Source organism: Triturus cristatus, chromosome 4_1 (genome assembly GCF_964204655.1).
Source record: "Triturus cristatus chromosome 4_1, aTriCri1.1, whole genome shotgun sequence".
Taxonomy (NCBI): Eukaryota; Metazoa; Chordata; class Amphibia; order Caudata; family Salamandridae; genus Triturus; species Triturus cristatus.
In genome coordinates this window covers 226,027,328-226,042,791 of record NC_140585.1, presented here as the reverse complement: position 1 = coordinate 226,042,791, position 15,464 = coordinate 226,027,328, and the positions used below count along the sequence as shown (strand labels likewise).

General features: G+C 46.0%; 1 protein-coding gene across 3 annotated transcripts in view; it reads left to right on the top strand.

Annotated features, from left to right (window-relative positions):
* The window catches only part of DENND2A (DENN domain containing 2A), a 398,086-nt gene that overhangs the window by 183,115 nt on the left and 199,507 nt on the right, over positions 1–15,464 (top strand). For all 3 annotated transcript variants that reach the window (XM_085651922.1, XM_085651923.1, XM_085651920.1), the window contains one exon: positions 5,267–5,391. In XM_085651922.1, coding sequence (XP_085508048.1) covers positions 5,267–5,391 — 125 coding nt within the window. The remainder of the gene's footprint in view (positions 1–5,266; positions 5,392–15,464) is intronic.

The following is a 15,464-nucleotide window of genomic DNA, read 5'->3' as shown; positions in this document are numbered from 1 at the left end:
CCCACTCCACCAGGGACCCCAGATCCATGGGAGGATTATAATAACCCTGATGTACCCAATGTACCTCAAGACGACCTATACCCATCAAGGCCGTCTCCTCCAGAGGACTCTTTAGGGTTTCACCATTTAGTGCAGAGAGCAGCACACTACCATGGGGTGGACATGCACACGGAACCAGTGGAAGAAGACTTCCTACTGGATACATTTGATTTACAAGATCGTTCCACTGCTATTTTACCCATGCTTAAGGGTGTCACCAAGCACGCTACAGAGGTATTCAAAGACCCTGTCAGAGCCAGAGTACTAAACCCTAGAATAGAGAAGAAGTACAAGGCGGCACCCACAGACCCTGCATACATCAAGGGCCCTGCTCCTCTAGATTCCCTAGTTGTCTCCACAGCTACAAAGCGGGCTAACTCCCAATCCTCAGGAGATGCCCCACCACCAGACAAGGAATCTAAACTTCTGGACGCGTCTGGTAAACGCACCGCCTACCAGGCTGCAAACATGTGGCGCATTGCAAATACACAAGCACTGCTTGCGCGATATGATAGAGCACACTATGATGAATTAGAGGCTCTTATGCAGCACCTTCCAGAGAAATACAAACGCCAAGCTCATGACCTGATACAGGAGGGCAAACTAATCACAAACACCTCCATTAAGTGTGCCCTCGATGCAGCAGACACTGCTTCTAGAGCCATAAACACCAGTGTCCTGCTTCGCCGCCATGCCTGGCTCAGGATATCAGGGTTCAAGCCTGAGGTCCAGACATCAATACTTAATCACACCTTTGACCAGCAAACACTCTTTGGCCCAAAGGTAGACGAAGCGCTCGAAAAAATGAAGAAAGATACAGACACAGCGAAGTCTATGGGAGCGCTCCAGACCCAAGCCTCTAAGCGTTCCTTTCGACGCTCGTCCTTTCGTGGCACAGGTAGAGGCTCCTCCACCGATAATGCCTCTACCTCCTACAAATCCCCTCCTCAAAATACCTTTTCAAAGGGCAACCAAAGAGGTGGTTACAGAGGCAACAACAATAAGGGCAGGGGCAAAACCAACAATACCCGTTCTGCCACCCCACCCGCACAATGACTCCCCTTCGCTCCCCCCAGACCATTCCACTCCGGTCGGGGGCAGACTACAAGATTTTATCCACGTATGGGAGTCCATAACATCGGACAAATGGGTGACCCAAATCATTCGGTCAGGGTACTGCCTCGAGCTAACATCTACCCCACCCAATATCCCACCAAGGCACCGTCCAATGTCCCAAGAGCATTCCACACTGCTCAAACAAGAGGTACTCTCGCTCCTCCAGAAACACGCCATAGAGCAGGTACCCGACAATCAACGAAATCTAGGGGTCTACTCCCTATATTTCTTAATCCCAAAGAAAGACGAGACCCTCAGACCCATTCTGGATCTCCGGCCTCTAAATGCCTACATACATTCAGACCACTTTCACATGGTCACCTTACAACAAGTCCTCCCACTCCTCTGCCAGGGAGACTTTCTCACAACACTGGATCTGAAAGACGCGTACTTTCACATTCCAATACACCCCTCTCACAGAAAATACCTCAGGTTCGTGGTGGACGGGCAACATTACCAATTCAAGGTTCTCCCCTTCGGGGTCACCACTGCACCACGGGTGTTTACCAAATGCCTAGCAGTAGTAGCAGCACACCTCAGACGTCAACATGTTCACGTCTTCCCTTACTTAGACGACTGGCTCATAAAAGCCGCGTCCTACCACCAATGCGTGCAACATACAAACAGCACCATCCAACTGCTTCATCAGCTAGGCTTCACGGTGAACTACCAAAAGTCCCACCTCATACCATCTCACACAAAGCAATATCTCGGGGCCACCATAGACACCTCAAAAGGTATTGCCTATCCAAACTCAGCCAGAATCACAAGCATTCTAGCCTTACGCAAAATATTCCTTCCTCAACACTCTCTACCAGCAAGAGTGTTTATGAAGCTCATAGGAATGATGGCGTCTTGCATCTTCATAGTGCCCCATGCAAGACTCCACATGCGTCCACTTCAGGAGTGCCTAGCACAACAGTGGAACCAGGCCCAGGGTCAGCTGACGGATCTGGTGTTGGTGGACGGCCGCACACATCACTCTCTGCAGTGGTGGAACACCACAAACCTTTCCAAGGGACGGCCGTTCCTGGACCCGGTTCCCCAAGTGACTCTAACAGCGGACGCATCGCTCTCCGGCTGGGGAGCGCACCTCTTACACCTCACAATGCAAGGTCTATGGACGCCACAGCAAAAAACGCTCCACATCAACCATCTGGAGCTTTTGGCGATCTTTCTAGCCCTAAAATCTTTCCAAAAGCAGATTTCAGGCAAAGCAGTCCTCATTCGCACAGACAACATGACTGCGATGTATTATATACAGAAACAGGGGGGGACACACTCTCCCCAGCTCTCCCGCTTAGCCCAGAGCATATGGAGATGGGCAATTCCCCAAAACATTTTTCTCCTGGCACAACATGTTCCAGGCGTACAAAACACCATAGCAGATCTGCTCAGCAGACAGACTCAACAACTACACGAATGGGAACTGCATCCACAAGTTCTTCACCCATTCTTCCGACAGTGGGGGCATCCTCAAATAGACCTCTTCGCCACCCACGAAAACAAAAAATGCCCAAGCTTCGCCGCCAGATACCCACACCCATTGTCCAAGGGCAATGCGATATGGATGAACTGGTCAGGCAGATTTGCATACGCCTTTCCACCTCTCCCACTAATTCCATTAGTGGTCAGGAAACTACAACAGCACTCCCTCACACTCATTCTGGTAGCTCCGACGTGGGCCAGACAGCCGTGGTACACCACTCTACTACAACTATCAGTGGTACCACATCAAAAACTGCACCTTTCCCCATGCCTCCTAACCCAGAACCATGGAGAAATCAGGCACCCGGACCCAGCTCAGCTCAACCTGGCGATCTGGCTCCTGAAATCTTAGAATTCGGGTACCTTAACCTTCCCCCTGATTGCATGAACATCATCATGGAAGCCAGACGTCCTACCACTAGAGCATGCTATGCCGCAAAGTGGAAAAGATTTGTAATGTACTGCCGTAACAATACAATCAACCCTCTAGATGCATCCATACAACACATCATATGCTATCTGCTCCATCTTCACAGGTGTAACCTGGCGTATTCATCCATACGCCTACACCTAGCAGCGATCGCTGCCTATCTACAAAACAGACAGCATTTGTCACTCTTCAGAGTGCCCGCTATTAAAGCCTTCATGGAAGGCCTCAAACGAGTAATTCCTCCCAGGGCACCACCCTCCCCTGTATGGAATCTAAATTTGGTCCTTACACGACTAATGGGTCCGCCCTTCGAACCAATGCACAAATGTGAGCTACAATTTCTCACCTGGAAAACAGCTTTCCTTGTAGCTATCACTTCCCTTAGAAGGGTTGGTGAAATACAAGCGTTCACCATACAGGAACCTTACATACAAATGCATCACAGCAAGGTCATACTTCGAACTAATCCGAAGTTCCTGCCCAAAGTCATTACCCCCTTCCACCTCAATCAATCAGTGGAATTACCTGTCTTCTTTTCGCAACCCCAATCTGTTGCGGAAAGGGCCTTACACACACTAGATGTGAAAAGAGCGTTGCTATATTACATACAAAGAACGCAACCCTTCAGGAAGACCAAACAGTTGTTCGTTTCCTTTTCTCCACCACATAAAGGCAACCCCATCTCAAAATCAGGGATAGCTAGGTGGATTGTAAAATGCATACAAATTTGCTATCAGAAGGCAAAGAGAACATTATCTGTTCCCCCTAAAGCCCACTCTACAAGAAAGTTAGGGGCTTCTATGGCTTTTCTAGGGAATATACCCTTAGATGACATATGCAAGGCAGCCACATGGTCTACACCGCACACATTCACAAAACACTACTGTGTAGATGTGCATTCCCAGCAGCAAGCTAGGGTGGGCCAGGCTGTACTAAAAACACTCTTTCAAACAGCTGCAACGGATACCGGTGGTCGCCGCTAAGGTTGGGTACTGCTATATAATCTATGCTAAGTGTACAATCTGCAGCTCATATGCCTCGAACGGAATATGCTACTTACCAGTATGCATCTGTTCTTGGCATGTAGAGCTGCAGAGTTGTACACGCCCACCCGCCTCCCCGGCTACCTGTATCCGTTCCAGTCCATCTTATTTAGATACAACACACATGGGTTTCTCACTGTTATTACTACGCTCCATCATTTCCCTGTTGGCGAAAAACAATCTGAGGATGGAGCCGAAGCCCATGCGCAGTACGGACCGAAGGAGGAGTCACCAAACTCGTGACTTCCAAAGACGGTCCAAGAAGAAAAACAAACTGCAAGCATCCGGGCCCAACACCAGATGGCGACCTATGCTAAGTGTACAACTCTGCAGCTCTACATGCCAAGAACAGATGCATACTGGTAAGTAGCATATTCCTTATTAGTCGGCTAAGGCTTAAATTTATTGATGAATGGCTTGATTTTGACTGAGCTGAACTTTTTCAGCCTTTATAAGCTCCCGTTACTCGACATAAGATATAGATATATTGGTTCTATCAATGCAATTGTTAACTAATACTTACTTGAATAACCTTTTTAATGCCCTTTGGGCATCGATCCGTTTTCCAGTAATTAGATGTTTTGTTTCATTACATATATGTATAACTCTGAAGCAGTGGTCAACTTGCTTGATGAGGTCTCAAAGTTTAAAGCAAGATGAAAAAAAGCAGAGACGCAGGAGTTGCAAACTTACCCAGGCAAAAAAAGCATTTATGCAATTTGTATAGTTCCTTTTCCCGTAAGAAAGACGACAACCATGACTAGGCAATATTTTGCAATGGGCCAAGCAGTAGGAAATGTATGAAGCAACACCATATGTGTCAGTGCTTTCTATTGTCCCTACGTGGACACCGTACCGCCTGTGCTGTCACCAGCTGTCAACTGGCACTTTGACGCGTTGACAGCTGATGACTCTCGGAGTAGCCGCTTACCTTGCGCTCTGCCTCCTGTGGAGCCTGTGTTGGTGAATTCATTAAAGAACTTGTTCTCACTTAATCCTCGAGTCTACCGAGAGTTCTTTACAGACAACAACCATGACTAGGCAATATTTTGCAATGGGCCAAGCAGTAGGAAGTGTATGAAGCAAGAACAATTGATTATATTTTGTTAAATCTGTGTTTTTTCCCCATTTCTAAATGGTTGGGTGTTAGAAAGTCATACGAGTTTGAAGATTTACCGCAGTCCGCACTGGAGAATCATCGAGCTGGTTGGAGCACGCAGAACAAGATTCTCACACGAACTCTTTCTGAGGAGAATGTATATGAAGATATTCTAGGTACAGTATGATCTCACATGCTGTCTGTTGAGAATTTATCTGAAGATATTCTAATTAAAGAATTGCCTAACTTCCTGTCTGTTGAGAATGCATATAAAGACATTCCGAGTATAACCATGCATGCTGTCTGTCGACAGTATTTAGGAAGATATTCTAAACGGTGCATAACCTCTCCTTCTGCCTGAGAGTATACATCTGTCTCTCTCTCTCTATATATATATATATATATATATATATATATATATATATATATATATATAGAGAGAGAGATCGAGATCGAGAGATCGAGAGAGATCGAGAGAGAGAGATCGATCGAGAGATCGATCGAGAGATCGATCGAATAAATATATTTTGCGTGGAATATGAAATCCACGCTTATTATGTGAGATATATATGAACTTATTCTAGAGATATTATAATATTGATACACTGGAGAATATGCATAAAAATATTGTAAATGGAGTAGAACCTCACATGTTGTCTATGGATCTTGTATAAGAAAATATTCCAAGTAGAGACTTACCTCACATTCTGTCTGTGGAGAATGTAAAAGTATTCTAAATAGAGTATAACCCATTCTCCCCTCTGAAAACGTAGGTAAAGATATTTTAGGTAGGTTGTAAACCCATACAGTGTTTGTTGAATACCTATAAACATTTTCTAGAGAAGGTATAACCTTACATACTGTAGAATATATATGATTATGAGTAGGGTTTAACCTTACAATTTGTGTATGGAGAATATATTCGAAAATATTCTAAATAGAGTATAAACCCACCTGGGTATGGCAAAAGTATATGAAGTTCTCCTATGGAGAGGATGACCTTGCATTGCCAGAGGAAAATGTCCACAAAGATAGTTTAAGCATATCAACACTGTCTTATGAGGAAGTATACAAAGCTATTTTAGATGGAGTGTAAACTCACCTGTTGGCTGTGCAGAATATATTTGAAGACATTCCGTGTAAAGTCTGACCTAACTCACCGGTTTTAGAGAATGCATTTTAATATATTCTCAGTTTATGTTCACACACTGCTTAAGGAGAATATATATGATGATTTTCTAGAGTACAACCTTATTACCTGTCTGTAGAAAATACATTTTAAGTTATCTAGGTAGATTCTAACCTCACTCTGTTTGTAGTGAATGTATTGAGCAATGCCTAAGTAGATTCGAACCTCACACGTAGGTAGAGAATGTAATGTAGGCTCTCTAGCTGGATTTTCACCTCATTCCTCTTTGTAGAGAATGCATTTGAGGTAGATTATAACTACACTCGGTCTGTACAGAATGCATTAAAAAATGTCTAGGTAGACCCTAAGCTCACTCCTTGTCCGTAGGGAATGTATTGAAAGATATCTGGGTAGAGAATAAGCTCCCTCCCCGCTTATAGAGAATTTGAGTAATCTCTAGGTAAAGCACATGATCACTCTCCGTCTGTAGATAATATATTGAAAGATATCTAGCTAGGATCTAACCCCTCTCACGGTCTGTAGAGAAGGTATTTGAGGATATTTGGGCGAACCTACACTCACTCCCTTTCTGTAAAGAATGTATTGAAAGATGTCTAGATATATCCGTACCTCATTCTCTGCCTGTGGAGAATGTATTAGATGGTAGGCAAGTCTAAGCTCTCTGTCTGTTTGCAGAAAATATGTTTGAAAATATCTAGCCAGAGTATAGCGTTTTATACGGTTAAACGAGAATATATGTGAAGGTATTCTATTTAGAATATATCCTCAGTTGCAGTCTGTGAAAAATGGTATGCAGATATTCTAGATAAGAATAAACTCTCAAACTAAAGAGAATATGTAAAAGGTATTCTAGTTAGTGTTACCTCATCGGTTGTCTGTGGAGAATGCGTATGTTTACTCAAAACCTCATGCGCTGTCTACAAAACATATAAATATCCCTAGCCGCATTTATAATCCAGCGGTTTCCTGTGACTAAAGAGCAAATGTTAGCCTATCTTAGCCTGTCTTGTAATGTTAATTTTGTATCTTGTAACATCAGTATTGATTGATTACTTTTTATTCCATGTAGATAGTTTGTATGGTGCTTAGACCCTCAGTGAATAATCAAAACACTTTTTGCGGAGTTGTACCCTGTGATCAGTTGTATTGAAAACACAATATTGCCAGGAGCATACATGCAGAGTGTTGTTCTTTGGAAGTGTAAGGTTGTGTTTTGATTATGGTGAATAAAGTTTGTTTTTCTGCCAGTGAAGTTTTACAGCTTCCTGGTTTAAGCTCACTTTTGCCCATGTGATGTGTTTTTTTGCACATTGTGATGTAATTTTCACCACATTGTAAGATCATTATCATGCTAATTTAACCAATGAAAACCTTTTCTCCACACATTTAATTTTTGGTCCATAAATTGGTGCAAAAGTCCTAATTTTCAAGCAAATGTTTGGAAATAAAACTTTGAAACTTCATCACATTTCCACTGATGTCAGTGTAGGTTGTGACTAAAAAAACTTTGATCCACCTAGCCTTCATAGTTCTTGTGGAGGGAGACTGTTTCCAGTTTTTGTTTAATGCATGAAGCCTGACGGCTCAAACAACGCTAGCCATGTTGCAATTACAAGTTTCTGTTTGGTGGTAGACTGTAATCTCCTTGATGGGATGTGTTGCGAAGCACGACTCTTCACACGAAAATTAATTTAAATATAATTTAATAAGACACTACAACAAGAGAGTAGTCCTCGCCAGCCAGCTACCACCTGGCTAGCTCACAATGGCCCCTCATAAAACAACAAAGAATCCCCCAAACATTCTAATTCCACCAGATCTATCCAATATGACACATCTCCCTTGTTATAACTCAAACAAATAACAGCATACCATTTGGTAAAATAAACAGAAAATTCTTACTGTGGTTAATCAAGTAAAAATGCAGGTGGATTATGCTATCTCTCTTTGCTTTATTCTCAATAGCAGCCATTTTAAAAACTTCAAACCAAAACCACATTTCCCAAACACCCTCGGGAAAGTTTTTACCAAAAAAAGAAAGAAGGGACAACATATCCCTCAGTCCAATCAACCAATCCAGGCGCTCGAACCATGCCATAGTCCCTCGTCAACCCCTTTCTCTTCCTCTTTCTTTGCTGCTACGCAGCCATGAGCTAAGTGTTTTTTTCTTTCCCCGTATGAAATTTCTCTGAGCAGTTTAAAATTGTTTAGCAGTCGCAGTACCGCGTTTTCTGCCTCCCGCCACTGCTATTGCTTCTCATTACGTATTTATGTGTCTTTTGATATTTGCGGTGTTACAATTAATTGCTGGGTTTGTTTACCTCGGCTGCCGGCGTTCCTCGCACCGCTTCAGGCGAACCCCTCCAGTGCTGCGTGTCGCCCGGGGCTAGCGCGCAAAGGACTTTCCTGCCCATTTGCTTTTCGCTTGCTCTCGCGCTAGCTGTCTTTGTCGCGGCGTGCAGGTCCTTTCTAGGGCCTACGCGGGACCGTCCCAAGTCCCCTGCGGCGAGGCGCGGCCTCCACCTCTGGCCGCTGGGGCGCTGTGACGCCTTTGATTTTTCAGTGGTGCGTCAGCGTCTCTATGGCAACGGTTAGCGGAATTCAAATCCGTCACAGCGCTCGCTTTCCGTCCGCCATTGCCTGAAGCCTCGCAGCCCCTGGAGACTTACAACCTCAGAGGAGGGTCAGTAGAGCTCTGCTCTTGCCCCATTTGACACTCTGAGCTTGCTCTGGGTCGGTGTGAGTGTGTTTTTTCTTGATTGACGCCCGTGCAGGGTATAATTGGTGTAGCTTTTGCTGGACATTTTTTCATAGCAGGCTGAATAAGGGCCTGCAGGGACAAGTCCCAGGGTGCGTTTATACTGCCATTAGAATCGTTCAGTAAGCCTGTTTGTTCTTTATCAGCAGGGTGGTGTCCCTGAGGTGTTTCTTTGCACCTCTGGTGTTCTATTCTGTGGCTGTGCCCCTGTGTTAATCTGCTGGTCCCCAGCATTTATTAAGCAGCATACTCTGCAGTGGAGGTGTAGCTGGCACACTATTGTGTTTAAGTCCAGTGCCAGAGTGTATCACTCACCCTCATGTCGAAGCAGGCGGACATGAGTTGAAAGGAGGATCCCCTAGCCCAGTCACCCTGGGATGATGACTTCTATGACGCTGTTGACGCGTCAATCTATATGGCCGTAGAGGAAGTCATGGCCCCTATGGAGGACCGTTTAACCCAAAAGCTGGAACAGTTTTGCACTAAGAGGGCCCGCCAGCACCTACTGTGTCCGCCCCACCCCCCACGCCCGCTATCCCCTGCACCCCTCAAAGGGCGAATGAGAGTGACCCAGTGCCTGCGAAACGTCCCAAGGTGGACAGGGTCGATCAAGATGCGTTTGAGCGTCTATGAGCGGCCTTCTTAGCTCAGAAGCCGCCCCAGCCACTCCCTGTAGACCCTTCCCCTTCTCCTATTCCTGCTAGTCCTCCCAGTCCTTGCCAGGGGTTTGGGGATGATACCCAGCTAGATACGGAGGAGGAGCCCTGCCCTTCAAGGCCATGGCGTATGGCTACGTCAACGGGCTTCACAGAGCCTCGGGGGCCCAGTACCGGGACAGATATGCTAGACCCGGAGTTGTTAATGCACCCCCGGTCCTATGAATGGACCCATTCGGCAAAGGTGGCCGGCTACGTGGCGAGCAGTATCCGCACCCCCATGGGCAAGGAAGCCTGTAGCCGTCTTCGTTCTGAGTGCCCTCGCGCCTCCCTTGACGGGAAGGTTGTGCAAACACTGGAACTGGATCCCAGAATGGCCACCTTCCTTGCGAAATTTATAAAGGACCCTAAATTTCTCAGATTTCTCCAGAGGCCCTCTCAGGTTGGGCCCAGCGCACTGTGGTGTTCCTCGGTAACGCCAATTGTGCGCTTTCAACAGAGCGCAGGAGGTCCTTTTTAATAAAGGTGGACCCCAAGTTAGGGGGTTTAGCTGACCCCGAGGCGAGGGCAGTGGCCCAGGGAGGTTTGTTTGGAGAGCCATTCATTAAAGAGCTGGGCAAGTTCGTGAACATGTTCACGTCGCTTGACAAAGCCCAGACTTCAATATAAAAGGTTTTCTCCTGCCGGGTTTTCCATGGGGCCGGTCGAGGAAGGGGATGCTCGACCGGCCAGGCCCCCCAGAACTCCAGGGAGCAAGGCTCCAGGCAAGGTCACTTCCAGAACCAGCCACAGTACAACAATTTCTTCCCCTTACGAGGAAGGCGTTCCAGAGGTCATGGCTTCCGTGGAGGAGATAATTCCTCTAAGACCAGTAAGTGTTTTGACCGATTCTCTGGTGAGAGTGGGTGACCGGTTGGCCGAGTTTCTGCATGCGTGGATGGCAGTCACGTCCGATGCTTGGGTGTTGCAAACGGTCCACGGTTTTCAGATCGAGTTTTGCGGCGAACACAAACAGACATTCCCGCCCTGTCCCATCTGTTTTTCGCGCCAGGAAGAGGAGCTGGTAGATGCAGAGGTCTCTGCACTCTTAAGCAAATGAGCTATATGTCACACCATCTTACACCCGCAGGTTTTCCTCAGCAACATGTTCGTAGTGGACAAAACAGATGGGGGACAGCGTCCGGTCCTAAACCTCCACAAATTCAACAAATGGCTAGTTTATCGCCATTTCAAGATGGAGTGTATTCACCTTTTACGGGACGTACTGCGTCCGGCAAACTGGATGGTTCGGTTGGGTTTAAAGGATGCCTACTTGGCCATTCCTATTTTTCATCCTCACAGAAGGTTTCTTCAGTTTCTGTGGCGGCATCAAGTGCATCAGTTCACCACACTTCCTTTCGTGCTCTCCTCCGCTCCTTGGTGTTTCACGAAGGTGCGCAAGCCGGTAGTGGAATTCCTGAGAGTGCGTGGGACCAGGTTAATTGTGTATTTAGACGACATGCTTTTGTTAGCTCAAGACCCACCGGTCCTTCGAGACCAGTTGCAGGAAGCTGTCCGTCTTCTGGAAGGCTTGGGGTTTGTAATAAACACCAAGAAATCTCTGTTGGTTCCAGCCCGAAGGTCATATTCTTAGGGTTTGTCATAAATTCCATAGAGGCAACACTCAGCCTACCACCACGGAAACTGACAAAGATACGTCACGAACTGCGGCGCACCTTGGCCAAAGGAACGGTTCCTCTTCGGCAGATTGCCCGCATAGTAGGGTTTCTCACGGCCTCCATCCAGGCAGTTTTTGCAGGTCTGTTACATTACCAGGCTCTGCAGCGCCTCAAGGCGAAACATCTTCGCAGAGGAGTCCCTTATTCCCATCGAGTTACCCTGTCAGAGGAAGCACAACACTGAGTTCGGTGGTGGCTCTCTCAGACGCCAGCAGATCAGGCTGGGGTGCCAGGTGTGGACATTTTTCCACAGGAGGTTCATGGTCTCCCCAGGAGCAAGCCTTGCACATCAATTGTCTCGAGCTCCTGGCGGGTTCCTTCGCAGTGCATTGTTGGACCAAGGATCGGATCCAGTCCTGTGTCCTGTTAAAAATGGACACTATATTGGCGGTGAGGTACACCAACCACCTAGGCGGCACTTGCTCCAGGGTGCTTTCGGATCTTATGACAAATCTGTGGCAATTTTGCCTCGACCACCACATTTCACTTTCGGCGGAATACCTTCCCGGTCGGGAGAACCTGGTGGCGGATTGGCAGTCTCGTCATTTCAGAGACTCCGGCCTTTGGAAATTACATGTTTTTTCTCTGGTGCAGGACCTTTGGGGTCCTTTTTCAGTGGATCTTTTTGTCTCCAGACTGGATTATCAGTTTCCTCGGTTTTTTAGCTGGAGGCCAGATCCTTTGGCAGTGGCCACAGATGCCTTCCTGCAGGATTGGACGCAGGAGCAGCCCTATGCGTTCCCGCCCTTCGCGATGATCATCCGAGTGACAGCCCATGTCAGAAGGCAATAAGCGAGTGTGGTTCTCATCACTCCCATCTGGAGGTCGCAAATTTGGTTTCCAGTTCTTCTGGAACTTTCTTGGTATTTTCCAATCCGACTCCCCCACTTTCCAGATCTTCTTCTCAGCCCAGATCGGCTTCCTCACCAGATGTTGCTCAACGGATCTCTGTGCCTTATGGCGTGGAGGATTACAGGGACAGATGGTCGCTCCCAGGCCTTTCAGAATACGCGGAGAACCTCTTGTTCAAGGCCTAAGCAGGCAGTACCATTAAGCGGTATCGATCTGCCTGGAGGCGATGATGTGGTTGGTGTATGTGACGGGGTTGTGATCCCGTGGGCTCAGATGTAGTTCAGGTTCTGATTTTTTGGGCGAGTTTGGCCCAGCAAGGCCTAGCCTACCGTTCTGTGAACACCTTTCAGTACGCGATTTCAGCGGGGCATGCCCCGGTCCAAGGCAAACCTGTAGGAGCACACCCGTTTGTTTGCCGGCCACTGCGAGACCTCCGTTCATCACTTCCCCCAGAACCACAGTACTCGGAGCTGTGGGATGTGAATAGGGTGCTTAATCTGTTTTTGTCCTGGCAGGCTAATGAGTATTTGTCAAGAAAAGAGTTATCAGCTAGCTATGCTCCTTTGTCAGGTTTCATGCAGAAGGGTTTCTGATGTGCGTGCCCTGGATATTAAAGGCAGAGTTTTTTCTCCTTCGGGGGTGTCTTTCGCCATCAGACGTAGAACTAAGAGTCATACTAAAGTGATTGAGTACCCAGCATTTCCAGACTCTCCTAAGCTTTGTGTGGTGCGCTGTTTAAAAGCATATGAGGACATGTCTTTGGAGCTCAGACCTCCAGGAGAGAGACAACTTTTGATTGCTCTCCAGAAAACCACACAAGGCGGTTTCCTCCCCGACTATAGCGCGTTGGGTTATGCAGGAGGCGGGCATTAGCCTTCGCCAGTTTGGTGCTCATTCGGCTCTGGGAGCAATGGCTTCCAAAGCGTTCACACTTGGAGCATGTCTAGAGGACATTATGAATGCAGCAAATTGGTCCTCCGACTCCACCTTTTAAAAGGTTTTATTTTAAGCCGATTATTGATATGGCTCACTTGGTGGTAAGTAAGCTTTAAACTAGCATAATCTGAAGCCTCCGGTCCTGACATAGAATGAAAAATGTCCTAGCTATCGTAACGGAAAGTTTCAATTCTATTAAGGACTCTGAGGCAAGTATTATCCCACCCATGGCTCTACGAGACATCCCGCCCGTTGAGAGTAAGTACCCATTTTGACTTGTTTTTTTCAGTTGCTCTACGTTGCTATTTCCTGCATTGTTTTATGCGAGTGAGAATCCTTAGGGCTCTTTTGTTCTTGGATGCAACATGTTCTTGTCTAGTGATATGTTCGATACCCTTGCTTGCAGGTTATTGCCTTGACTTGGTCTTCTAGTGGTAATTTTGCCATTTGGTTCCAGGTTCCAATGCCGGGAAACAGGACGGCTAAAGACAATCTAATAGTGTACTTGCGCAAAGAAAGAGGAAGAGCAAGGGGTTGATGAGGGACTATGGCATGGATCCAGCTCCTGGATTGGTTGAGTGGACTGAGGGATATGTTGTCTCCTCTTTCTTATTTTGGTAACCACTTTCCCGAGGGTGTCTGGGAAATGTGGTTTTGGTATGAAGTTTTTTAAATGGCTGCTATTGAGAATAAAGCAAAGAGAGATAGCATAATCCTGGCCTCCGAGTCCTTAATAGAATTGAAACTTTCCGTTACGATAGCTAGAAAATTTTTCATTCCTTGTCTCGCCTTGGTTTTCAGCTTCCTGGAAATCTCTCCTGCCTGAGCTGGTATGTCCTCCACCCTCACACTGGGAAGCAAAACATCAACCTACTACTCATTTCCTCACCCACTTGCATTCCCTTCCCTTCTGGTACAAAACCACTCTCCTAAGATTGTTTCTCCCCATTCTCAATTACCCCTGAATAGTGGTAAGTTTTGATGACCTTAGGTAGTGCGTGTCCTTATCATTTGTTTTTGACTTTTACTTCTGTCCTGAGACACGGCACACCCTTAAAACAATTTTGTTTCCAACAACATTTGAACTAAAATCATGGCTTACGAAGAGATTACCAATCTTACAGACCTCAGAGCAGATACACTTACCTTTACAGATACTGATGCTACTAAAATTTATGCACTTATTCAGGAAGACATCACTCCGATATCCAACATGAGAAACAAGAAAAGTAACATCAAACAACTATTATATCTCTTGAAAAAAGAATCCAACCAAAGGCTACATGCCAGTACGCTCGTAAGGTACCATCGTGCTCAACGTATCCCAAAAGGATTAGGAGTACTACTCAAACCATTACTCTGCAAGAACAATCCATGTTTTATTGAAAAATGGTACGCTATCCTCAATAAATGTTCTTTAGATCTAATTTTGTTAATCATAGAGGAACTGTCAAGAGTACTTGAACTATCAACAGAAATAGCTGGAAAAAAAATCTGAACTAGTTGACATTATGGAATCTGCGGACCTTTCTAAAACTTTGGATGACATCAATGTACAATTAAATAAATACACCCAAGAAATACAAGAACGCAAAATTCGCAAATTCAAACGCGACACTATTGATTACAAACTCGGAGAGGTTTACACTTGGGCAGAAGTGTACGCCCACCGCAGACAAAATCGATCTTACAATTCCAACACTGAAACAGAAACATCATCTTCTTACAGTGATTCACGTACGCCTCGCACAACAGTTACCACCATCATTCCTACCAACAACATGACTTCAACATCTACATCTGCGGTACGTTTTTTAGAGGAAGGCTCAGGAAATCAGGATGACCCAGAAGGAGCAACAGAAAAAGACACCGACAAAGAGCAAACCGGACCAAAAACCGACAAGAAAAGCAGAAGGAAGAAATAATAGATTATGACAACCTAGTGATCAATATTTCATCGTATGAACTTACTACTCATGAAATTCTCACTTTACAGAAAGGTCAATCTTTCGTTCCAACCATCACCACCACCAACACTCTGGAACTTGAAATCCGTTTTTTCAAGTTCATGAGACACTTGCGATTGAGAAATTACTTTGAAAATGTGGTTCAAGTAACAGAGAAAGATGAAGAGTCTGTTTTGAAAGGATTGCGACCCCGCAGTACATTTTTGGCCCCG